This window comes from Lepus europaeus, chromosome 14 (assembly GCF_033115175.1).
Source record: "Lepus europaeus isolate LE1 chromosome 14, mLepTim1.pri, whole genome shotgun sequence".
Classification (NCBI taxonomy): Eukaryota; Metazoa; Chordata; class Mammalia; order Lagomorpha; family Leporidae; genus Lepus; species Lepus europaeus.
Window position 1 is genome coordinate 58649870 of NC_084840.1, and position 27010 is coordinate 58676879.

General features: G+C 37.2%; 1 protein-coding gene across 1 annotated transcript in view; it reads right to left on the reverse strand.

Moving 5' to 3' along the window:
* The window catches only part of RYR2 (ryanodine receptor 2), a 776922-nt gene that overhangs the window by 15368 nt on the left and 734544 nt on the right, over positions 1 to 27010 (reverse strand). Inside the window, exons 92-100 of the mRNA XM_062210679.1 lie at positions 26753 to 26900; positions 23386 to 23472; positions 22599 to 22820; positions 20663 to 20793; positions 18989 to 19031; positions 15886 to 16019; positions 12236 to 12296; positions 9280 to 9426; positions 6096 to 6230 (exon numbers count right to left, since the gene is read on the reverse strand). Of these exons, the coding sequence (XP_062066663.1) occupies positions 6096 to 6230; positions 9280 to 9426; positions 12236 to 12296; positions 15886 to 16019; positions 18989 to 19031; positions 20663 to 20793; positions 22599 to 22820; positions 23386 to 23472; positions 26753 to 26900 (1108 nt within the window). The remainder of the gene's footprint in view (positions 1 to 6095; positions 6231 to 9279; positions 9427 to 12235; positions 12297 to 15885; positions 16020 to 18988; positions 19032 to 20662; positions 20794 to 22598; positions 22821 to 23385; positions 23473 to 26752; positions 26901 to 27010) is intronic.

Consider the following 27010-nt stretch of genomic DNA (forward strand, 5'->3'; position numbering starts at 1 on the left):
AACCAGAATCTACAAAGAGATCAAGAAACTCCACAACAACAAAACAAACAACCCAGTTAAAAGGTGGGCAAAGGACTTAAACAGGCATTTTTCAAAAGAGGAAATCCAAATGGACAAAAGACACATGAAAAAATGTTCAGGATCACTAACCATCAGGGAAATGCAAATCAAAACCACAATGAGGTTTCACCTCACTCCAGTTAGAATGGCTTTCATGCAGAAAACAACAGATGCTGGTGAGGATGTGGCGAAAAAGGTACCCTAACCCACTGTTGGTGGGAATGCTAACTATTAAAGCCGCTATGGAAGACAGTATGGAGATACCTCAGAAATCTGAATATAGACCTACTGTATGACCCAGCCATCCCACTCCTAGGAATTTATCCAAGGGAAATGAAATTAGCAAATACAAGTGTTTATTACCCCCATGTTTGTTGCAGCTCAATTCATGAATCATAGCTAAGACATGGAATCAACTTAAATGCCCGTCAAAGACTAGATAAAGAAATTATTGGGTATGTACACGTTGGAATACCACACAGTAAAAAAATATGAAACCTGGTCATTTGCAATAAAATGGATGAATCTGGAAAGCATCATACTTAGTGAAATAAGCCAGTCCCATAGGGACAAATACCATATGTTCTCCCTGATATGTGAGAACTAATAGAGTACCTAAAATGAAATCTGTATAAATGAAATTGACACTTCAAGAAGGGATGACTTGAGCTGCCCTTGTCTTGAATGTTGAGGAATAGTTTTGCTTTTTTTTGTGTGTTTGTTATTTGTTTTTCTCCATTCTATTTGTTACACTTTTACCTAACATCATGTGTATAAAGTCAGTTGAAGATGGATCTCAGCAAAAACTAAGAATGGGAATAAGAGAGGAAGGAAGATGTTTGTAGCTGTAAAGCTGTATAGTTTTGCATACATTCCTATGGACTTATTTCTAAGGGTACAGTTTAAAAACTTGTCATGGGACTCCAAATCCCATTAAGCTAGGTGGTAAAAATGCTATCTTAAGTGTTAAAGTGATCATATTAAGTGTTAAAGTGAAAATATAGATAGGATTAAGTGTTAAAGTGATCATATAAATAGGATCATGTGTCTTGTAATAATGATACATAAAATTAAAAAGGAGAGAATGTTCCAACCTGGGAAACAGTCCATTCAGCATAAGTAACACTCTAACCTCAGAATCAGCCCTTAAGCCTTCCTGGTCTGGCTGTAAAGCCTGTGAGAGCATTTAAGGCATGGAAGGCCGATACACTGTGGCAAAAAATGTTCCCCATCAAGGATCTCTATGACTGAGACCCCAGCAGAAAGAAATGGCCAGCAAAGAAGGATGTACTTTTCTCTAGAGGGAGGAGAGAACTTCCACTTTGCTTATGGCCTTGTCTAAATACTGACGGAGTTTGTGGCTTCAAAAGCCTTCCATAGTCTTGGCATCTCATGTCAAGAGCCTTGGGTGGTCACTGACATAATACATTTGAGTGTTAATTGTTAAAATAACAACATGTTCTGCACGAACTCTCCATGCAGAACCTCTGTCCTTAATGAGTTGCATTATGAGAATTAACTGTAAAACTCGTTCTCACACAGGTTTTTTTTTGGGGGGGTGTGTGTTGTGCAAATTGTTGAAATCTTTACTTAGTACAGAGTTGGTCTTCTGTGTGCAAAGTTAATTGAAAATCAATCTTAATGGAGAATGGGACTGGGAAGGGGAGAAGGAGGAGGAGGGAAAGTGGGAATGTGCATGGGAGATCAGGTATGGTAGGAAGAATAACTATATTCCTAAAATGTACTTATGAAATTAATATTCCTTAAAATTAATTAACAAAAATGTATAGAAGACAACAAGAATGCTGAATCATGAAAACCTAGAAAATTATAATCTAGTTGGAAGATTTTTAAATTGGTGATTAGAAGTAGGATATTTGATGAATGACAACTTTGTTAATAGTATTTATGATAAAAACACATTTTTATTTTTAAAATATGTACATTAAAATGTTATTATTAGAAAGGCAATATTATGTAGGATCTCTGTCTTTAATGTACTGTACACTGTTATTTAATGCTATAACTAATACTCCAACGGTAGTTTTTTCACTTTGTGTTGCTATATGGGGCAAACTGTTGAAATCTTTACCTAATATATACTAAACTGATCTTCTGTATATAAAGAGAATTGACAATGAATCTTGATGTGAATGGAAGGGGAGAGGGAGCAGGAAAGGGGAGGGTTGCGGGTGGGAGGGAAGTTATGGGAGGGGGGAAGCCATTGTAACCCATAAGCTGTACTTTGGAAATTTATATTCATTAAATAAAAGTTTAATAAATTAAAAAAAGGAAGAAAGAAAGAAAGGCAGAGACAGACAGACAGACACACACACACACACACACGCACATGCACACGGCGCATCCATCTGCTGATTTACTCTCCAAATGCCTACAATAGCCAAGGCTAGGCTGGGCCAAAGCCAAGAGCCAGGGACTCAATTCTGGTTTCCCACATGAGTGGCAGGAATCCAATTACTTGAGTCATCATTGCTGTAGCCCAGGGTCTGCATTAGCAAGAAGTTGGAGTCAGATGCCAGAGCTTGGTTTCAAATCAGATAATCTGATATGGGGCATAGCATATTAACACCTGCCCCAAGAACTTATTTTTCATTACTAGCAAAGCATTTTTATATACATAAGGAAGCTGGGAATGGTTGAAGCATAGTTAAGCAGTGAGTTAAGAACGTAACATCACGCTGGTGCACAGATGACTTCAGCCGCTGTCTTGTTCATTGCTCAGGGTCAGATACTTGTAGGAGTAAATTCTGTACCTTACCGCCACCCCACTCTGCCATAAAATAGTCCTTCCATGTGGTCATGTTAATTTTTAGAAGAACTGAATTAAGCTTTCTAATTTGGTGGAAGGGAGCAGTTTTAGACTTTTCAAACAAAAAGATATAACACATATATGTATATATGTATGGTAAAAAGTAGTAATAATGATGCAGACTGGAGAAAAGTATTGGAAGTATCTTTCTCTTCACCTTAATCTGTGCTGATTCCCTATAGGAATCTTTGTTACCAGTTTCCTGTTTATGAATCCCTCCAGAAAAATTTTATCCACATTCCAGTATATCTAAAATATGCATCCTAATACTTATATTAGTATAATCTTAGACAATTAGAATCCTGTCATAACACTATTCAGGATATTACTTTTCTTCCTCACTTAAATTTAAAATGTATGCCTCTATCCTCATTAGCAAATATAGATGCCCCCCCATTTGTCAGTAGTTGCAGAGGTTTTATGGATTTATCATAGTTAACTTAATTAGGCCTCTGTTTATGATCATTTAGATGATTTCCAATTGTGTACATTGCTAATGTCCCTGAATACATGGAGGCATATTTGTGAGCAAACTTCCAGGTAAATTACTAGCAGAATTATCAGCTCAAAGCATATATACATGAACTATCTACAAAATGTTCATAGAAAATGCATATTATGAAAAAACTGTATGGATGTCAAAATTTTTGCACTTGAAGGTATGATTTACATTTTTGAAGTAACCTAGTACTTAAAAATTTGATAAGTATTGCAAAATCTCTCTAAAGTTGTTAGTCAATTCAAATACCCCATATGAGTCATGAAAGGGCTGATTTTCTTAGCAACCTACCAAGTCTAGGTATTAAAATTTTCTTTTTAAGATTTATTTATTTACTTGAGAGGCAGAGTTACAGAGAGAGGGAGAGACAGAGAGGTCTTCCATGTGCTGGTTCACTCCCCCAAACAGCCAGAATGGCCAGAACTGGGCTGGTCCATAGCTAGGAACCAGAAGCTTCCTCCAGGTCTCCAAAGTAGGTGCAGGAGCCCAAGCACTTGGACCATCCTCTACTGCTTTCCCAGGCCAGCAGGGAGCTGGATCAGAAGTGGAGCAGTAGGGACTGGATCCCACATGGGATCCTGAGGCTGCAGGCAGGTACTTAACCTACAATACCATAGTGCCAGCCCCTTATGTATTAAAATTTAATACTTTGCAAACATGATAGGCAAAAAGTACATTTCTATTGTTTTTATGTGCATTTCTTTCACTATAATAGAGACTGAACATCTTTTCATATTTATAAGCCCACTGAATTATCTGGTTATATAGTTTGCCCATTTCTCCATTGTCTTCTTTATTTTTGTTATTGATACAATAAGCACTTTATAAAATAAGAAAACTGGTCCTTTGTTACTCTACCATTTAGATTTAAGCATTTGATGATAGTATAGTAGTCCTTTCTTAAAATAATTTTTGTGACTTTTTTTTTTTGACAGGCAGAGTGGACAGTGAGAGAGAGAGAGAGAGAGAGAGAGAAAGGTCTTCCTTTGCCATTGGTTCACCCTCCAATGGCTGCCGCGGTTGGCGTGCTGCAGCCGGCGCACTGCGCTGATCTGAAGGCAGGAGCCAGGTGCTTCTCCTGGTCTCCCATGGGGTGCAGGGCCCAAGCACTTGAGCCATCCTCCACTGCACTCCCTGGCCACAGCAGAGAGCTGGCCTGGAAGGTGGGCAACCGGGACAGAATCCGTTGCCCTGACTGGGACTAGAACCCGGTGTGCCGGCGCCGCAAGTGAGCTGCGGCGCCGGCCCAATTTTTGTGACTTTTATGGATTGCAAATTTTATGTCACACTCAGAAAGACCTTCCCCCATTTAAATATAATTTAATTATTTTAATGAGTTCAATTTTGTTCTAATGAAATTGTTCCTTCTATTTTTTCCTTTTTGCATTGAAATATGTTGCATTCAGAATTCATGTTGATTTAAAGAGCAAGGTTGATATACGCTTGTATCATTTTTCCCAAACAGCTTGTCTATAGGGGCAATACCTTTATTGAATTATGTTTCATCCTATGAGTTCAAAAATTTCCTCTATCATATTTTAATCTCCCAGAGTGTTTGAATCTTTTTCTAGACTATACTCTGTCCCTTTGGTTTGTCATCCTCCAGTAGCAAATGGTCTTAATAATTAGTCTTTGTGAAATCAGTTGCTTTCTCTCAACATTCACTGAGGTATTTATTTTTATTTGTGAGTAATTTTACTGTCATTATGTCTCTCTCTTCCACTCTCAACCTCAACTGTGCAGGTATTTTGATGAGGAACTCATGGAAGGATACACCTCTTTCAAGCCAGAGCAATCATATTTTATCTTATTTTCCCATTCTCAATGTAAGATCTCATGTATGGTAACTTCTGATTTGCTGATATCAGGACTGCAGGTAGTAGAACAATCATATAATGAAATTTGAAAACTGGGGCTGACATGGGTTAAGCCACTGCCTAGGATGCCAGCATCCCACATGCGTACAGGTTCATGGTCTGGTTGCTGCATTTTTTATCCAGCTCCCTGCTAACTGCCTGGGAAAAGCAGTGGAAAAAGTACTTGGGTCCCTGGAGACACATGGGAGACCCTGAAGAAGTTCCTGGCTCCTGCCTTGGGCCTGGCTCAGCTCTGGCTGTTGTGGCCATCTGGCGAGTAAACAAGCAGATGGAAGGTCTCTCTGTCCCTCCCTCTTTGTAACTGAGACTTTCAAATAAATAAATAAACAAACAAACCTTTTTAAGAAAAGAAATATGAAAACTATATTATCGGTTGATTTTAAAAACAAGACCAAAAGGGAAATTTAAGCCAAGATACTCAGTATAAAACCAAAAACTCGAAATCCTATTAAGAGAAATATTTCTGGACTTCAGCAATTTAAAGTCATTAAGACAAACAAATCATTAAGGCTTCAAAATGTTCTCCAGTAAATAATTTTATCTTCTGCCCTGGAACATATAAATGACAGGCTAAAGTGATGACCTTACTTCTCCTAGCTGTTACTCAATAATTCTCATTTTTCAGACTGTACAGCAGATGTAGAATATCAACAAAAATGATCTTTATGTTTGCTTTTAAAATGGAAATTACTGATTTTAAAAGAGTCATTCAAGTTTTTATTATATATTCCATTTTTTTCATTCTACAGTTAAGAATACACAAATACTTAGACTGAAGGAATAGGTCAAATTTTTTGCATTCATATGGGACCAAAGTTTATGAACTTACCGTCAGCATATCATCACATTTCATATCTGGGGTATCACCATCTTCACTTTTATTGTAGAATTTTCGGAAAAAATTGAATGCCACCACCGTATATAGGTAAACGACAACAGCTAATAAGCCAACAGTTAATACAAGCTGGAAAGCAATGTGACATTGAACACATAATTAGAAATAAAGGACATATGATTGAGATATTTGACATTAGTATGGGAGAGTGTGTGCTAGTGAGAACAAGGCTGCATCTACTGACTAGAAGCTAATGGATTATATAACCTCATTATTTCCCACTGTTCTTAACCTGCCCAGGGGTAAATTTAATATTCTATTCATTTTATCAAGTTGTCAGACTATTTCTTGCAAAACGACTACTCAATAAACTGATAAATGCATAATGTAGTAGAATATAAATGAATTGTTATGAAGACTCATCTCTAAACTGAATTAACAATATTAACAAACCACTCAAAATATTCATTTTTATATTATCTAAATACTTGGTGGTAGATACTGCAATGAAGCACTTTCCTTAAAATTATTTATTTATTTTAGAGGAATAGAGTGAGGGAGACAGACAGGGGAGCAGAGAAAGATCTCCCATCTTCTGGTTTAATCCACAAATTCCTGCAATAGCTTGGTCTGGGCCAGGCAGAAGCTGGGAGCCAGAACTCAATCTGGGTCTTCCATGAGGGTTGCAGGGACTCAGCTACTTGAGACATCAACTGCTGCCACGTACAATATGCTTACCATCAGGCAGCTGGAACCTCAAGTGTACAAGAACTAGAAGCCACACACTCTGATATGAGAATGATTTGCAGGCATCCCAAGCAGTGCCTTAAGTGTTAGGCCAAATGCCCACCCTATGAGGTCTATTTTCTGTAAATAATTTACGTTCATCACATAACTCATATCAATTTTTTATGATAGTAAGTAGGTTCATAAATCATTTTTTCTTTTCAATCACATCCTAGAACTAGATAGAAGTTTGTATTACTTTTGAAACCTGGGAACACACAACTTGTCAGACATGTAATCTAAATATTTGCAAACATAAAACTGAGAAGACTTGCTTTGTATACATAAATCAATGATTAGAGTGAAAAAAATCAAGATAATACCAACAATATTTCTGAAGACTAGTTTTCTCAATGTATAATTGAATGTGACAATTTGAAAGGTCTTCTTTTAGTTTTATATATTAAATTTTAATTTCAAGCTCTAATTATTTTTATATACAGACATATGTGGTAATTCAAAATTGTCATGGATAATGAAATTAAAAGGTACATTTTTGGTGCAAAAATTTTTTTGAAATCCATACATAGTTTTTTTGTAATATGCATTTCCATGAACTTTTTGAAGACTCCTCATACACATGGATTTCAAAATTTTTGGCACCAAAATAAATTTATATTTATATTATATTTCCCATGAACTTTTTTATTTATTTATTTATTTTTTGACAGGCAGAGTGGACAGTGAGAGAGAGAGAGAGACAGAGAGAAAGGTCTTCCTTTTTGCCGTTGGTTCACCCTCCAATGGCTGCTGCGGCCGGCGCATCACGCTGATCTGAAGCCAGGAGCCAGGTGCTTCTCCTGGTCTCCCATGCGGGTGCAGGGCCCAAGCACTTGGGCCATCCTCCACTGCACTCCCAGGCCACAGCAGAGAGCTGGCCTGGAAGAGGGGCAACTGGGACAGAATCCGGCACCCTGACTGGGACTAGAACCCGGTGTGCCGGTGCCACAGGCGGAGGATTAACCTATTGAGCTGCGGCGCCAGCTCCCATGAACTTTTACAAGACCATATTTGATAGACTATGTATATAATATGTTAAAAATGCAACCTTTACCAAGTTGCTGAAGTATATTTCTGGTTATATCACAGAAATTTTAAGCATATTAAAATGCATTATTTTTACATGAGTTTTTTCCAAACCACATATGCCTATGTCCTTGACAGCAACTGTGTATACCTATTGTCTTTATAAAACACTTTACAATTCTCTGGAGAAACATCTTATCATAATAGAGGGATCAATCAATTTCTATAAATTAAGTATAGTGCCACTAAATTTCTGCATGTTTGAGGACTAGAAAGCTCTCTCTATTTCTGTAAATGATAATTTTATGCTTCAAAAAGAAAAGCTCAGAAATTGATTAAAAGTAGTGCCAGACTTGGTATGTAGAATCACCCAATAGACTCAGCCTCTCCAGTCCTTTCCATATACCAGGAGCTCACACACAATCTACCAAAGGACTGACGGATGAGCACAGAAGACTTTCGTCATGCTTTTCATAGTCATATTAAGAACCAAAAGAGTCATAAGTAGGACCCATGTGCCAGAATTTAGAAACTACTAATTGTCATAAAGTGAATTTTACTTTGACCACAATTCAAGTTTTCTGGAGTGGTGTTATTTAAACCGAGTTGGGCTGAAAGACTCTGACAAAGAAGGTCTTTGTGTATCCAAATAACTAACAGATGGTGTTACCACCCAGTAGACACAAAAATTGTAAATGAACTAATAAATGTAGGCTTCCTAGGTATGACAAGTTTTAACATTATAATGGGGTTCTGTCAGAATTTAAGTTGATTATCTGGATCTAGACCGTTTCCTTCAATCAGTATGACCTGGCCAAATATGAAAATTCTTACTTTTTGTCACTTATTTAAAAGTAGAGAAAAAAGTACGTTAATATCCAGTATTAAAAATATCACAAGTTGAATTGTAGTATCTTACATTTTACTGCTAATACCTGTGTAATACTACTTCAAGGTGACACAACTTATTTTGGCTTCCCATTGTGTCAAATGGGGCCAACACTGTACTGGGAACAATATAATAACTAATTTTCTGAGTGTCTAATTTTTGCCAGAGGCTATTACTTTTCATAAAAATATGATAAGGTAAACATTTTTACTATTTTCATTTCAAAAAACACTGACATCAAGATTTAGAAAGTTTAATTAATTTATCCAAGGTCACACAGCTTCTTGGTCAAGCCAAGAAACTCCAGGAGAATCTAAAACCACTGATTCCTGTGGTTTAGAAGAAAAAAGGTACAGACCTCCCTTTCAAATGCAATCTTTAAAACTGTACATTGATATTTGAGGGTTGGTTTTACTTGGGTTGGCTGTATTTGTTCTTTTTTAGCTTCTGTAATGGGGGAAAAAGACAAATGTTTACCTGTTTGCCATTATGAGTTACTGATGACAAGATGGTTCTTAACGTTTTGAATCCCATAGCGATGTCAAGAAGATGTGCAGCAAAAAAAAAGTTGTTATAGTGTCCAAGAATGGACATGGTCATATACCAGGCCAGGTAGAGGAAGGACTATGGAGACAAAACAGGGGGACAGCACATCAGATCACAGAACACATGCCTACCATCAAAAACTTCTCTGATTTCACTCTATTATAACCACTCCATAAACTTAGAAATCTAATTAGGATGTGCATCTGTCTGTTCTTTGAGTATATTTTTATTTAGTTTGCTCTAAAAGGTTTGATACTACTTCCTCCTTTAAAGCAGAGTGACTTCACAGCTGAAATAATGTATTAGATGAACGAAGGGAGATATGTGTTTAAGGTACTTCAGAATAATAAAGAAAATTTTTAAAAAGTAGATTTTTGTGTATTATCAGGTTACAGTTCACTGAAGCACCAACGATGTTTGAATCTTCTGCATGAATGTGTTCTCGTTAGTACAAAGCATTGAAAGTCAGAAACATAGGCCAGGCGAATGGAATTAGAAACAGCACCACATCTGGGTGCGTGTTCCTATCCAGCTGTGTATTCCTATACCACAGAGAGAATAGTAGTAAAGGTGTTCAAGGAATTGGTAATTGAGTGTCTCATTACTTATATACTTGACCTATTCCAAAAAAATTTTATGTGTTTGGGGGGAAGAAAAGGAGATGTATTTATCTTCCCAGAGAGAAAAATAAAATTTGTTGACTTCTACTTGACAGTAGAGTTCCTCAACCTTATAGCTATTGATATTTTAGACCAGATAATTCTTTGCTGGGGTGGGGGGTGCTGCCTGCACACTATAAGATGCTCGCTCAGCAGCATCCATCAGCTGCCAACAGCATTATCATGTGCTACTTGCAACAACGAAAGATGTCTCCGGACAATGACAAAGGTTATGCAGTGGGGGTGGGGTGGTGGGGGGTGGGAGCAGAATTGCCTGATTGAGAATCCTTGTTCTATAGTCACTCAAAGAACAAACCAACATTCTCTCCCCCATTGGACATGGGATGGAATTTGGTGGGGTGTAGAGGAGAAGAGGGAAGACAATGAATTTGCCATGGGACATTCAGATGATGGCATCTAGCAAGCTGTTGAGAAATGCAAAGGCTGACGAGATAAGACATGTTTGTGAGCCCAAGATGAGCAAGACCTGCCAACAAGCTAAGCCAAGGGTGCATCCACAGATTCCACATAAATGCTTCCTAGTTAAACTTGAGTATAGCATAAAAACCAAACATTTAACATTAGTATGTCCCAGATACTTCATGGGCATACTTATACTAAAATTATTTGTTGTGGTTATATGAAACCTCAGTTCAACTAGGAATATTTCATCTGGTCACCCTGTTTTAGAGAGAAACTGTACTACTGAAGACTGAGTATGTGCTGAGAGATGACAGGCCAAACAGAAGCTATGAAACTGCAGGTGGATGAAAACCGAGTAAGTTATTGGAAAGATGTCTGAAGTTGATTCTTCAGGATCTCTCCATGTCTAAATTCTCTGCAACACAGGACAAGTGCACAGAAGGTGAACTTCATGGCCAGGCTAAAGCTGGGCAAAAGTGGGCCTGCAAGGATTGTGGTGTGGAGGATGGTCCTTAGCAGGAAGAAGCCCATGTGGATGGGTTACTTTGAAAGGAGACAACCAACTGGAGCCACAGCTAAGACTAGTTCCTTTTTGTTCAGGAGATTTGTTTCCATTATTAGACAACAGATTAGTTGCAAAATAGAGTCCTAACAGTGTTTGGCTCTAAAATATACTGACAAGACATGAGTTTGAGCCATTATGGAGGGTCCTTTAAGATACTCAGTGTTTTGGGATCACGGCAGAGTGAGGCAGGTAGGAGACAAAGTAGAATTTGCAAACTGTCAAAGGTTTTTAAATAGGAGAATGGCATTAAAGTTCACCATAAATTCAGTGTGAAAATTAAAGAATGAAATCTTCAGAGAGCTGTTAGCTTTAAGTAATATGAGAGGTATTCAAAAAGTTTGTGAAAAATGCATATTACAAAAATTACAAATGTTTGCATTTCAAACATTTTGCATGAAAATTTATCTTTCAATTCTATTTTCCATGAACTTTTTGAAGTACCTTCACACACATACTTGAACATTGTTTTTATTTTCTAGAGGCTCTTTGATAAAAAGAAGGCTCAATCAAGAAAAAAAATTATCTAAAGTACATAATCTGAGTGAAATATAATTTTAAAAAATTATTTACAAATTTCTTTTTTTTTCTTTTTTTTTTTTTTTTTGACAGGCAGAGTGGACAGTGAGAGAGAGACAGAGACAGAGAGAAAGGTCTTCCTTTGCCGTTGGTTCACCCTCCAATGGCCACCGCGGCTGGCGCACTGCGGCCGGTGCACCGTGCTGTGCCAGGTGCTTCTCCTGGTCTCCCATGGGGTGCAGGGCCCAAGCACTTGGGCCATCCTCCACTGCACTCCCTGGCCACAGCAGAGAGCTGGGCTGGAAGAGGGGCAACCGGGACAGGATCAGTGCCCCGACCGGGACTAGAACCCGGTGTGCCGGCGCCACAAGGCAGAGGATTAGCCTACTGAGCCGCGGCACTGGCTACAAATTTCTTTTAAAAAATCTATAAACTTTGAAGTATGCCATTGCTCAAGAAAAATGAATAAAAATGCACAAGATTTTGCATTGACATTTTTTGTCGTATAAACATATTTTCATTTTACTCTTTCAGCTTTTGAAAGAAATGGGTTGAGAGATGGGCCGATTAATCTTACTCTTCTATGGGTCTCTCTCAGATAAGTTTATATTAAATGAACTGATATTTGAGTAACTTTTTAGTTAGCTGTCCTTCTATCTACAGAAATCCCACAGATTCATCTAACCCAAGTGTATTTTCTTTTGTGGTAATAAAGTAGACTTACATTATCAGTGAAAACAACTCCTAGTTTCCACATCTGATATTTCACATCAATAGAGTTTAGTCTGGAATAACAAAAGAAAAAAAGAGAGAGAGAAATTTGTAGACATGCACACATCAAAGACTGCTGGCATTCATTTTCTATGGGGTAAGACCGGACACCTTCCCAGGAGACTAGTTCTGCTTTCTCTTTACACATTCTGATTAACAAAAGGTAAATGCTGATCCTTGTGACTAATCAGAATTTTTGTTCAACTCAACAGATGAATATTGCTTGCTTAAGAATTCCAGGGACTGACTTCAGGGAAATGGCTAGAATCACAAGATCCTATGATTACCTATGATCTATGATCAGGAACTATGATCATCAGCTTTAAACAGTCATCTGGTATTGGAAATCTGTTTCACAATCAGCTAAACTCATTGCCTCCTCTAACTTCCCTCCAACTCCCAGCCATCTTTTAGCAATGCTCTTGCTACCTAGCATGGTGGCAGAAGCATTTTGAGTCAGTTTCCCTTTCCCCCAAGATTACTAGCCTTTAAAATAAACCTTTTTTGTTGCATTTACTCTTGTCTTCACTGGATTGGCCGTTCAGCTCCAGCAACCTGGGATTAATATTTTTTCTGCATTTATTCTACAGCTGGTGCTGGGGAAGAAACTGAGAGCTTGCTCTGACAACATATTCCAGAGTTTTGAGATGATTTTTTAGAGGGATTTTGGAAAATGTAACAAAACACTGTAACTTTGGTCATCTGTTATTTAAGAATAGTCCTTTGTTTTTTTTTTACTTTTCCCTTTCCCACATTATGTATAAGCGAAAATCACTACCATATAACGACATTTACTCCTGGAAACTGTCCTAAATTAACCAACATATGTACATGATAAGTTTCCTCACTAATATTCATTATATCTTTGTAATTGCATTCTAACAGAATAATTTTCTGGTTTAACTAATAATAAAGACTTGCATAAATATATGTATTTATTCTGCAACTATAATTATTCTATCAATGAAAGGGCTTTTTCATTTTATTTTTATTTCCTTTTATTTTCAGAAAACTCATTTGCTCTGTTTTATTTATTTATTTTTTCATTTAAGCAGGAATTTAATCCTTCCCTTTGGTTTTCATAGCATTTGTAGACACTCCCCTTCGCTATCATTTCCCACATGGATCTATAGTTGAGGTGTTAGGATATGAATGCATGTGTCCACATAGCTCTCTCACCAGCCTGTGAACTCCTTTGTGCCAAGGATACTATCTCTCACAATATTAAGTGTATCTCAATAAATATATATTGAATGAATAAATCTTACTACAAATATTCATGACCTTTTCATATTAAAATGCAAATTCTTATTCTCATTTTTCAGACTGTGCCACTGATTTATGAGTTAGAAATGGTGATGATGTTGTCAGCCTTTCCAGTATGCTATTTCCAAGAATTTGATATAATAGGATAACTAGTAATATGAGGGGCTGCACTGTGGCATAGCCGGTAAAACTGTCGCCTGCAGTGCCAGCATCCCATATGGGTACCGGTTCAAGTCCTGGCTGCTCCACTTCCAATCCAGCTCTCTGCTATGGCCTGGGAAACCAGTAGGTGACAACCCAAGTCCTTGGGTCTCTGCACCTATGTGAGAGAGCCAGAAGAAGTTCCTGGCTTCAGATCAGCCCAGGTCTGGGTGTTGGGGCCATTTAGGGAGTGAACCAGCAGATAGAAGATCTCTCTCTCTCTCTCTCTCTCTCTCTCTCTCTCTTTGCCTCTGCCTCTGCCTCTCTGTAACTCTGCCTTTCAAATAAATAAATAATCTAAAAAAAATAGAATATGTGTATACTTCAAAATGTCTATGGAAAATGGATTTAAAAAATAAATATTTTGGTGAAGAAAAGTTTTAAAATTCATGAAATATATGGGTATAGTCTAATCACTGTGTTATATTCCAAAGGGTCTCTAGACTTAATACTTTTTTCTATTTAATTGATTCTCTAATTGCTCTTTTAATTAGGCCAATCTTAAATTGCAAGTGCTAGGATAAGCAGTTGCTAAATGAAGTTAACTTCCTGGGAAATTTTTAATCTAAGGGTTAAATTTTCAAACTTCAGCCCAGGATTTTTTTTAAGTAAATAAAGTTGCCTTGAGGTATAATTAATTTTATTCTTACAGGAAACTATTGAAAAAAATTCATGAATTCTAACAATAGGTTCCAATATAAGAATAATTTTTTTTTCTGAAAAAAAAAAAAAAAAGGAAGAGTTGAAAAAAAATAAACAGGGCAATATGAATGATAGTCTAATTATTTTCCATGAAAGCAACCTAAAGCAAAATAAAAACACTAATAAATGCCACATTCATTTCTTGCTAGTCTGGTAGGGGTCAAACTTACAAATATTTATTATGGAAAACATTAGAAAATTTCCCCAATTTAAAAACTGTTCAAAGTAAAACACAATCTAAAACATTCCTTCCATTTCTTCACACTTTTCCTAGAGTCATAAGCATGACCACAGAAAATGCACAATTCAGTAAAACTATGTAATTCTGTATTGCTAATCAAGGATCTGAAAGTGTTCATGGAACTCCTGTACAGTGACACAGTCTTTAAATGCCACATTTGTTTTTCCAAAGTAACTGTCATTATTTCCTATCTAGTTACCTACCAACTAAATGTACATTATTTTGAAAGACTAAAATAGTTCTAACAAGTTTTCAGATACATAAAATGTTATGATCAATGAGATACACCAGTCAAAATATCTTTTAAATGTTGCTAATATATTTCCTTAAGACAAAAGAGCACTGTGCTACACAACCATAAATATGCATATTTTTGAAGTAATTATCACATCCCTAATTGACGGAGACCATAAATACTCGGATAAAGGCTGACATGTTTTTATGGAAAAGTAACTATAAATTCATTTTTTCCAAAATCACTGAGTGGTTACAATAATAAATTACATTTTTCAAAGCATGTCCGCTTTACATTTATTCCAGAAATATGTATGTCTACTTGTCCTATGCATAAGTAAGTGTGAGAGATTTGATTTCAGGTTAGTTCAATTCAATGGATTTACTTATTTAGTTCCTTCCAGTCATAATACTACTCTATGTAAGTACTCTAAATAGTGCTTTATTTTTAAAATAAACTTTCCAAGCAATAATGTAATAGTAAAAATATTTTTGGCTTACTAAGTCTCTGCTACTTAAAATAATAATTATATTCATAGGATATCAACTTTAAACATTTTTAATAGAAGTGCTACTTAGTTTCCTTTTTCAATGCATAAAAGTTAACTTTTTTCAAATAAGAAGCGTCAGCAAAGAGTTTCATATTGTGCTTTTGCTTATGTTTTACTTTGACCTAAGGGGCATTTAAGGACAGAAAAGGGAAATTAAAATCAAGAATGAGAACATTCCTTACTTTCTCTGCTGTATGTAAGTAACAAAAAGGCATTTTCAAGCATTAATAGAAACCTGAAGACTGCATAGCTCCAACACCCAGACGGTGAAAGCAGGCCTTTTGTACACAGGCTGCTTTCCTCAACTGCTTACTCCCCTGGCTGAAGAAAAAAATCACTGCACTAGGAAGCTCAGAAATGCATTATTTTCAAGGCAAATCTGTAGGACACAGCAGACATAACACTCACACAGCTGATAAAGAGCTGTCTTTCTTTGGTTTCTTCTTTTCTCTGGCATCACTGAAGTCCAGCGCTGCTTTGTCCATGCCCAGTAACTCACTGATTCTATCTCTGCCATAGAACTCTCCATATTTATCCATAACCTGGGGGTCAGGGGAAAAGGATTTTGTTGGCTTCAACCATAAAGTCACATCATTTATGTGGTGATACACATCTGATTATTATAAACAAACATGCAATTATTTTTACACTTACAGTGTATTTGCGTAAAGATCACTCGCAAATCTAGTTTCTAACTCATCTTCTGTGATCACACTGCGTAAGATCTATTTTATTTGAAAATCAGAGAGACAGAGGCAGAGATCTTTCATCATGGATTGTTCCTCAAATGCCTGCAATAGCCTAGACCTGGGCCAGGCCAAGGCCAGGAGCCTTGAACTCAATCCTTGTCTCCCACATGAGTGGCAGCGACACAATTTGTTGAGCTGCTACTTCCCAGCGTGCAACATCAACAGAAAGCTGGTATTGCAAACCCACTGACTACCATATGGGATGCAGGTATACAGGGGTTCCAAGTGATGTCTTAACCACTGAGTGCAATGCCCACCACTGGGTTTTTAAATAATAACTAATGAATAAGACTTCTCATTCAGAAGAGGGGAGTAGACAAAGAATCATGCTGGACTGAAATAAAGGGGTAAGTGGGAGGAAATAGAAAGTGACCTCTTAGAAATTCAGATTTTGCTCCAGGAATTATGCTTTATTCCATGTGACTGTCACAAACAATGAAAGCTTCATATTGTGTGTGTCCCATTCTATACAAAAAGAAACTGTTTTAGAAAACCTGAGGTAAGCTGTTCAAGGTTGCTAAACTTAACAAGAGATGAGGTCAGGATATCTGGCAATGCCTATGTCCCTATCCGAGGGTCTTCTGCTTAGACCCCTGAATGCCACAAGACAGGACATCACAGGACTGGCCTCTGCTCCATGGTATTGATTTCAGTCATGCAAATCTATAACCACAGTCCTCCATCTTTCTGCTTTGCTCGCTTTAATTCTGAGTCTAGCAATTCTTCAATTAACACCTGGTTTTGCAGCCCTGTCACCATTCATCCCTGTCCTCATGTCCTCATTTTAGTTCTTTTCCAGTATGAATGGCATGCCCATCATTAGAATCATTTCTTAACAGCCCCTCATGCTTCACTGCCCATCTCTCTTATATTTGCCCGGCCTACTCATCTGTCATGTTGTACGATCAGTGCTTAGATGTGACTCACAGGGCAGCCTTGAGCTCAGGACGTCCATCTCTGTGAGACAGCTCCTCTTATCCTAAAGTTCACATACCATAAGAATCCACACAATGAAAATGGAGGGATCAGGAAAGTAATGAAAGAAAAGCAAGAGGAGAGAAAAGGGAAAAAAAAAAGTTAAAAGTAAGGGATGGGGCTAGCGCTGTGGCAGCTGCAATGCCAGTATCCCTTATGGGTGGCAGTTTGAGTCCTGGGTGCTCCACTTCTGATCCAGCTCCTTGCTAATGCACCCGAGAAAGGCATGGAAGATGGCTCAAGTGATTTCACCCTGAACTCAAATGGGGAACCTGAAAGAAGCGCCTGGCTTCATCCTGGCCCAGTCTTGGCTGTTGAGGCCATTTGGGGAGAGAACCAGCAAATGGAAGATCTTTCTCTCTGTCTCTCTCTCTCTCTCTCTATAACTCTGCCTTTCAGATAAGTAAACAAATCTTTGTTTAAAAAAAGAAAAGCAAGGGATGAGGCAAGCAGGAGAGGCAGGAGGGGGAGATACAGAATGGGGGAATAAAAGATTAGATAAAAAAATAAACAGATAAATGGAAAAAATGGCTGCTCCACTTCTGATATTACTTTATTATAAATATATAACATTTATATCTTTATTCCATTAAATAATCAATAGGAATACAATATCAAAATTATCAATTTAGAATTGTCTTATAATAATTCCTTCCAAGATGTTGTCTAATTTTGGTATTTTCCTATGCACTAACACAATGCTACTCAAAATGCAGGTCACAAGAAGATAGAAAAATTTACACCCTTCCCAAAACAACCAACACATACATTACTTCTTCTACTTCTAAAGGGTTAGACACATACACAAACAGGGCTTTCAAATGTCTATAGAAAATGCAAATTATTTTTTAATTACATTTTTCAATATTTCTGAATACTCCTTCTCTGTGTGTATATAAATAAAATCATTGTACTTAACAACACAGCTTTAAACTCTTACTGTAAGCTCTGTATCTCTCACTAGACTGCTGACAAAGCATTTTTGTCAGCCAGTGGCCAACTACTCTTTGGAACCAAAGGGAAAAATGTACATTTTATTCATCAGGTCATTCACTCTGGATGGAATATATTGGCTCTAAAATTCACTGTGAAATGGTGTGCAAATCAAATCAGTTTGGTAATTAAACTGCTCAAGGAATAGTAAGGGGCTACACAATAATGATGACAGCATTTTACAATATACGAGCATTGTCACAGGCATGAATTCAGGCAAAATGGGATCCACATTAAAATGCTATGAAGCAGGTATGGTAGAGATAGTCTTCAACATTCAGGTCTGAGCTCTCAAAAGCAGAGCTTTAGTAGGTGACATAGTTGATGGCTGAATTTCTTTTTATGTTCTTTCTATCATTTGTTGATACAGTTACTATCAGAAAAATAAAACTTAAAAAACTTTAAAGTTCCATAAAGTAAATAAAACCCAGCCTTTGTCATATAATCTTTCCAGAACTAGTCATTTATCAACTGTCTTATCAGAGAACAGCCTCTAGCCAACTAAGGTTATTCAAATACTACCAAAGAGAATTCTTACCGATTCTTAATATTACAAACTGAATTAGAGAAAGGGGTAGCTGTAGCAATGCTATGAATTTTGGAGCTGCTGAGTCTGGATTATTTTATGTGCTAGTCTTGAAATTCTATTAAATTTTGTTACTCTTTTGAAGTGACGTTAACAAACAGATAAAGTGCACCTCAATACCTCATTCTACATCTAAAGAACATTAAATTCAGATTTGAATTGCATCTTCGGAAAAAACAGAGAATCTAATCCATCTAAGAAGTATTACCTTTCTTTTAACAAATTTGTCCCAGTAATTGTTAGGAAATGACCTAAAAGATACAAAAGCATAGACATAAGGCATTATTTTTCAAAAAGATAAATAACAACAATTCATGAGGAAGCAAAGAATAATTAAAATAATATGTAAACACATACCCTGCCACACACACATTAAAATACAATGAATTAACATTCCATAATTCTTCTACATCAAAGGAATATGAGTATTTTAAATGTTAATATATAAATATGTACACATGTAAATCACAAAAAAGATTATGTGTTCATACTTTAGTGAACAATAATGAGAGCATATTTATTAAAAGTAGTGTTGTTACATCTGTTATTTGTCAAATGTAGATCTGTCAATCATCTTGAAAAATTAAAGTATCTGGAAATCTATCACTTTCCTACGAAGTAAGAAAACAGTCTCATTCCAAACAGCTATGTTCAAAAAACTTTGAGTATGGCATAAAACCATGATTTTGGCATCCTATTATATAGAGTTTACTTAAAGGGCCTGACTTGAATTGACCCAATGTTCATGAGTAGAATTCTTGACCAAAGCATTAAGCATTTAGAGTAAATACACACAATGCATAAATAAATCCTCCCTTTTTGAAAATTAAGAACCAACTAGAAATGATAACTTTTTAAGAATAAATTTTAAAAACTAGTCAAAATAAAAAGGCATTTCACATCTGCGTGTGCAAGCAATTCAAAAAATATTGTGTGAGTGGTGGGCGTTGCGGCACAATGGACTAAACTGCCACCCAGAACACTCGTACGCTATATCAGAGTACCTGATTCAAGTCCCAGATACTCCGCACTTTCCATTCAGTTTCCTGCCAATGTGCCTGGGAGGCATCGGATGATGACTCAAGAACTTGGGTTCTAGCCACCCACATGGGAGACCTGGATGGCTCCTGGCTTCAGCCAGGTCCAGTTTGTGCTATTGCAGGTATTCTGGGAATAAACCAGTGGATAAAAGATACCTTTTTCTTGTGTTCTCCCTCTCTTTCACTCTACCTTTCAAATAATTCCATCTTTAAAAATATATAGTCTATCAATAATTTTCTTTATAGTAGAATATTACACTTTTCTGATGTATTTTTACCTGGATCAGCAGTTAGTAATTTGGATCTCGATCTTACAAGGTTAAATAATTAATGAACTGAAAAAGTATTTGTTTCTCTCTCCTACATTTTATATCATAACATTTAGCTAGTTTTATGTCAGACTGTCTGAAGGTACCAGCTGAAATTTCCTAACTCAGATACATTAAAAATATGGAATTCAATATTTCTGTCTTCAATGCTATAACTCTTTCCTTAATGAATAATTTTTGCTTCCTATGCTTTTGGATGAGATAACCCTGCTCTGCAGGTTGCAAGCCTCCTGCTACACACTTCCCTGAACACTGAGTAATGGATGTGAAGTTCCATCAGGGCTTTGGAAATGGACTCAAAGCCATTTTTGATTAAGGAATTCAGAACACAGGGGGCAAAATTGAGGGCATCCATTAGGAGACTGATGGTGCTTAGTCTTTTGATTTTTTTTCTCTGAATATATAACTATTATTCATGTTACTTCTGACAAAGCTGCAGGAACACCTGCATGGTATTTTTTTATGTCTTGAAATTTCTGAGCACAGAAGTGTCTCATGCAATTCTTTACTCACTGTGTGTTGATTACAAGTCTATCCCACTGGCCTTTAATATCATCTTCTGAAGGTTGTTCTGTAATATAAAGCCCATCAAATTCCAATTTTCGTGCTACTTCCTTTTCTCGCTTAAAAATAACCAATGGAACCTATAGGTGAAAAATAAACATGTTAAAATTAGTTTAGATTTATTGGCATCTCCTATAGTTTCTATTTTTAAAAACAACTTTTACAAAGAAATATTTCCTATGCATTCCCATGGAGATAAAAATTAAGTGCAAATGAATTAGTTATATTCAGACAGAAAGTCACATCTAAAATATTTCAGGAAAAAAAAACAAGAAGATAGAATGGATACTATATATTTTGGCCTATGTTTCTTAAGCAAATAGTAGCTCTTAGATAACTGTACTAGTGAAATAATTCTAAAAAATAAAGAGAAAAATATTATGCTGGATTGTTTTTCATATATATATGTATATTCTCACCTGAATGGATGTAATAAAATTTAAAACTCTTACTAATGTTCCACAGTCAATGTTACTAAAAGATCCAGAGTTTTATTAGAAATATAATTAATAATCTCATTCTCAGTATGTCCAAATATTCTTTGGAGAAGTTTTAATTTCAACATCAGCAAAAATCTTCATCAGTTTGCCAAAACCATATCCAACCACATCAATTCTCTTTTCATATGGACAGCTTTTATCCAGACACAGATACATGACAGATGTAAGGCATTCTAAAAGTATCTAGGAAGTTTCACCCCCACGAAACAAGGTGGGGAAAGAATGGGAAGAATTTCTGAAGAAAACCTCACAGTCTAGTTTTTTATACTGAACCCTGATTATTTCAAAGTCTCCTTGCGGCTTCACAACTGGAGGCAGAAGAGAGTGAAATATGTGCATTAGAGTGAAAAGGTTTCTTGCTAGAGAAAGAATTTTTGCACAGATAATGTGCAGCCCTGAGCACTCAGGGAGACTATCTTTAGTTCTACCCATAAAATTATATTTTTCTCTTGGCACAGCTTTAGGGATAAAGATGCATTACTTTCTGAGTGAAGTGTAACAATTGTGAAGCATTTCTATCAAGGATGGCAATAAATGCCCAATAACAGAACAATCAAAATGACTTACAGTATTTCTTTAGGTCCAGACACACTATAGTATCACCATAAGACAGTGGTTTGGTGGGCTTACTTCTTTGGGCTCAGTTATAGGTGAAATTGTCTACTATGTGCATAATTATCAATATGTGAAAGAAAGCTATCAGGTCATTCCTTTTCCTGGGGGAGCTTGAAACCAAAGACTGGTCAAGGTAGATGTATAAAATTCAGGTTCTCAAGCTCCAGGCCAGGTCAACCTAGAAGAGACATCCCAGATTTAAAGATGGAGGCCTCTGCTTACTCTCTGCTGTGTCTTCATCATAGCCCATCCTGCTTCTTCCCCTTGTCCTGCAGGTGTGTTCATGGGACATTCCCAAATAAACACTGTGCATGTAATTTCCATCTCAAAAATAGCATCCTTAGAAGTCCAAACTGAATCACACACAATCCCTTCCACCCCACCACCCCACACACACACGGTTGGTATCCTGATGCTTTACTATCTTACTTTTTTTTTTTTTTTTAACAGGCAGAGTAGACAGGGAGAGAGAGAGACAGAGAGAAAGGTCTTCCTTCTGTTGGTTCACCCCCCAAGAGGTTGCCATGGCCGGCGAACAGCGCTGATCCAAAGTCAGGAGCCAGGTGCTTCCTCCTGGTCTCCCATGCGGGTGCAGGGCCCAAGGACTTGGGCCATCCTCCACTGTCCTCCCAGGCCACAGCAGAGAGCTGGACTGGAAGAGGAGCAACCGGGACAGAATCAGGCGCCCTAATCAGGACTAGAACCCGGGGTGCTGGTGCTGCAGGCAGAGGATTAGCCTAGTGAGCCGCAGTGCTGGCCTATTATCTTACTTTTAAGCAGTAGTATCCAATGATGCAGAAGAAAGAAATGACTGTGTGGAGAATCGCTAAGATACGCAAGGTGGGCTCCATGTAGCCACTGCTCTCTTCCAGGACATAGTGAACAGCGATGATCCTATGTGAGCTGCTGTCCAGGCTGGTGGTAACTTTGGCATTTTCACTTGTACTTCGAGAGGGGAGCTCCTTTCCTTCAACCACAGAAGAAGTGGAGACCTGATTCAAGCCATTTAAAGTACAGTCAGTTTGCAGCATTTAGGTCATCATCACAAATAAAACAGCTTTTTAAGCCATTAGTTGGATATGAAGTCACTGCATCGCGAAAAGACTTAAAAAGCAAAGGCTAAACAGATCACTTTTCAGAAAACAAAAGCAAATAAGGAATACACATTTAAAATGCATTCTCATCCAACCGAGAATATAAGGATTCCAACACATGCAGGAAAAAAATTGGATGGCTAAGCTGTCTGCTCAAATTATCCAAAGAATTTCAGGTACTATAAGCATGCCATACCTAGAAGTAGTAAAGAGTAAGATATTCAGCCAAAACTGATGGGAGATACTGAGTAAACTCTCTGCAAAGCAATCACTCTTCAGCTGAGGCATTTCTCACTTTAGTTTTCAGAAACAAGTCTATCTTGCCTTCCTAGCTAAAAACGATGTGCCTAGACTTCAGGTATAAGATTTAGATGTGTTCACTAGTAGATAGGTGAAATCTTTACATTCATTTCAGACTACTTGTAGTTGTATACTGGCTATTAAAACACTAATTCGTACGTACCTTATAAAAGAGCAAGATGAAATTGATTGCAAATGCGACAAATAAGGCTAACATTCTCATGTTGTAAAAGTTGCGAGCAAAATAGTTCTGAAGGTGAAAAAAATTATGAAAAGGTCACTGAATCAAGAGACGTGAAATTTGCAGACAATTTCAATAAAGCATTCATTCATTCATCCCTAGCTACTGATTGAGAGCCTACCACGTCTTTGGCACCAGTCCTGGTGCTGGAGACAACACAGGGAAGGAGGAAATTTCTGTCATCACAGAGGAGACAAATGACAAAGAAGCACACACACAAAACACATAGTTTCAGGGAACACTAAATTGTTATAAAGGAAATTACATCAGCTCGAGAACTTAGGGAGTGGGGGTACTGTTTTCAGTAAGTGGCCCATGAAGATTTATTTCAGGAGGGGACATTCGAGCAGAAGCCTGAATGGAACAGAGGAGCAAGTCCAGCCACGCCTGGGGGAAGAGTATATCAGAGAGAGGAGCAGCAAGGGCAGAGGTCCTAGGTTAAGAGTGAGGCTGGTGTGTTTGAGGACGTGGGGAGCAAACACAGACAAAGGAGAGCAGGAGGGGATGAAGTTAGACAGGTGACCAAGGGTCAGGGTTTTGTAGGCTCCTGATCAAACTTTGTGTTGTTTTTTAAAGTGAATGGCTTAGTTTGTGATATCCTCGGCCACACTACCTGGATGAGGGCTACCCTCACTACTTCCTGGTTGTGAAATGTGGACAGATGGCTTGGTCCCTCCTACAGCACCACTTTCCTCATCTCTAAGGTGGGGATAACAACAGAATCTACCGCACAGGTTTGTTTTGCAGATTAAATGAGTTAATATAGCAAAATATAGCTGTTAATCTTATTATAATAATAATTTCATCTCACACATATAGAATTCAGTAACACTGTTATTATTTTATTCTAAGTGGGACTGGAGCTATTGAAAGACTTAATGGTGATACAGAAAGGTTACCACAGCTACTGTGTGGAAACTAGAAAACAGGGGTCAAGAGTGGAAGCAAGGGGACCAGTTAGAAAGTTCTTTTAGGACCGCACAAAGAGGGGATGTTGAGGGTGATAGCAGAGTTGTGGTGGCAGCCATGGAGATGGCAAAAACTGGAAGGAAGAGTTGAGAATTACTGTTGGATTACATTTCACGTGAGAGAGAAGGAGAGGACTCAAAGATGACAACTTCTGGATTTTAGGGTCTGGTTGGTACAGTTTACTGAGCTAGAATAAAAAAGCAGAACGACCTAGAAGAAGAAGTGGGTTTAAGGAAATAAACTATGGGAGAAATCGAGCATTTAACATTAAGGAGGTGATAGCTATAAAGTAACATGCAGATATGCAAAGGGCTTTAGCATCACAAAGCCATATCAAAATGATAACACCTCTCATTATCCCCCTCCTGTACATTCCCCATCTTGGATGATGTCATTTCCCCACACAGGACTCTTACTGCCACAGCTTGGAGGTCCAGTGCTGGCCAGAACACCCATACAGGGTCAGCCACATTGTTTTTCTGCAGAAGGGGGAGCCAGGTCACACAGGTTGAATGAGCCTGAGTAATCCTGGTTACCTGAGCCAGATAGTCACAAGACTTGGGGGCAGGGGACCTGTGGTGGCCTGATAGGACTATGATTAGCCATGTGCATGCAAATTGCTGAGCAGAGAAAGTCAGATTGCAGAGAGAAGCAGGAAAATGGAGTAGCTGTACAGAGACAAAAGAACATGCAAACCCTACAACAGAGAGATGGAAGAAAAACCTCAATCACTTGGCTTATACAACTGTAATTAAACATATGCTTCAGAAATCCACCATGGCTATTGCAGGGTATTGTGGAGTCCATGTAACTTCTAACCATCTATAACATGGCTACCTCTGCAGCCATGGAAATGATGATGGTGTATCAAACTCACGACTACCTAGAGTTATACATAAAACACTTATGTTCAGTGTGCTGTATGCTAACCAGGACAAGGAAGATACAAGATGGTTTAAGAAAACATAGATAAAACTACATTAATTAAAATATATTTGCATAAGCTATAAAATATATAATACATATAAATGTATATATACATGATTATAAATAAATATTTGGAAAACATAATTATCAAGCAGAATCCATTTGTTGAAAATTCAAGTTCTACAGTAACAGAATTTCTTAACGGTTTATTTTGATCTTCCAAGTGCTACAAAACAATAAATATGACTTTGTCTTTCAAATGGCTTCATTATGAGGGGTGTTGTTCTTAATTTGTAGGTTTGATATTACTGCTCAGTATGTAGGTTGACTCTATGCACTTGTTTCCTATCCTTTTCTTTCTCTAGAAAAGCAATAATGTTATACATACATATTTAAAAAGGGCCTTTAAACAACAGTTTTAAGACTTCCAATGCAAAACATTAGACTCCTAGTAGTTCTTTACATTGTTTATTTTCCAAATAAAAATTATATGTATTACTAATCTGGAGAACACTTCAAACAAAATATATAGTCACTACATAAAAAACTGACTTCTCTCTTGCATTCACTCATTTCTCTTTTACATATCTTTATCTAAAGAAAATTTTCTCATCAATAGAAAGTTGGCTCATTGAGTTAATATTTTTATGATCAGATATTTAATAAAAGGGTAATGTTATAGAAACATTGATTAATCCAGTTATGGAAATTACTGTGAAATACTTGTACCCTAGGAGGTATGATTTGCTTTAATATATTACAGGGAGGACATCAGCATATGTTTGTTTAAGTGCCCTCAAGTCTTTGTGGAAAGACGTTAAGAGCAAAGTACTAACAATCCAATAGCTTCAGGTACTGTGAATATGTGTAGACTTCATGGTTTGACAATGTAAAGAAAAGGACCAGAAGCAATCACTATTAAAAATAAATACGAATGTGGGCAGAGAAAACATACAGTTGGTCCTCCATATGCACAGATTCCACTAACTGTGGATCAGAAATAAATTTTTAAGTTACATTTGTACTGAATGCATACAGACTTCCCTCCCTGTCATTCCCTAAACAACATAGCATAGCAACTATTTATATAGCATTTATATTACATTGGGTATTATAAGTAATGGAGAGATGAATTAAAGTAACAGGAGGATGTATTTGGTTCACATACAAATATTATGTCATTTTATCCATAGGACATGAGCAGCCACAGACAGACTGGCGTCTGCAGCGTCTCCTGGAACCAATCTCTTTCAATACCAAGGAATGACTGTAAATACAGACTTAATATGTTCCCTGATTGCCAGCCAAAGGAAGGTCAATGAATATTTACTAAGCCTGAATTATTCTTGTCTTATAATATATCAGTAATGAGATTCATTCTAAAACATCTTACTAGAAGTTTCTGTTGATATGCTATGATTTTCTTCCAGAATGCTGACTCTGGAACTTCTGGTTCTCCATATCTATGTGTGTGGAGCTGCCTCAACTTTTGTTTACCCTTGTCTTCCTTGACTTTCTCTTCTTTTTCTCCATCTTCTCCCCTGTGAAGACAAATGAATGAAATCCAGGCTATCTAGAAACAAAGGAACTAACCAGGTGTTAAGTAAAATGACAAAAGTGAACAAAGCAAACATTTTAGAACACAGTATCA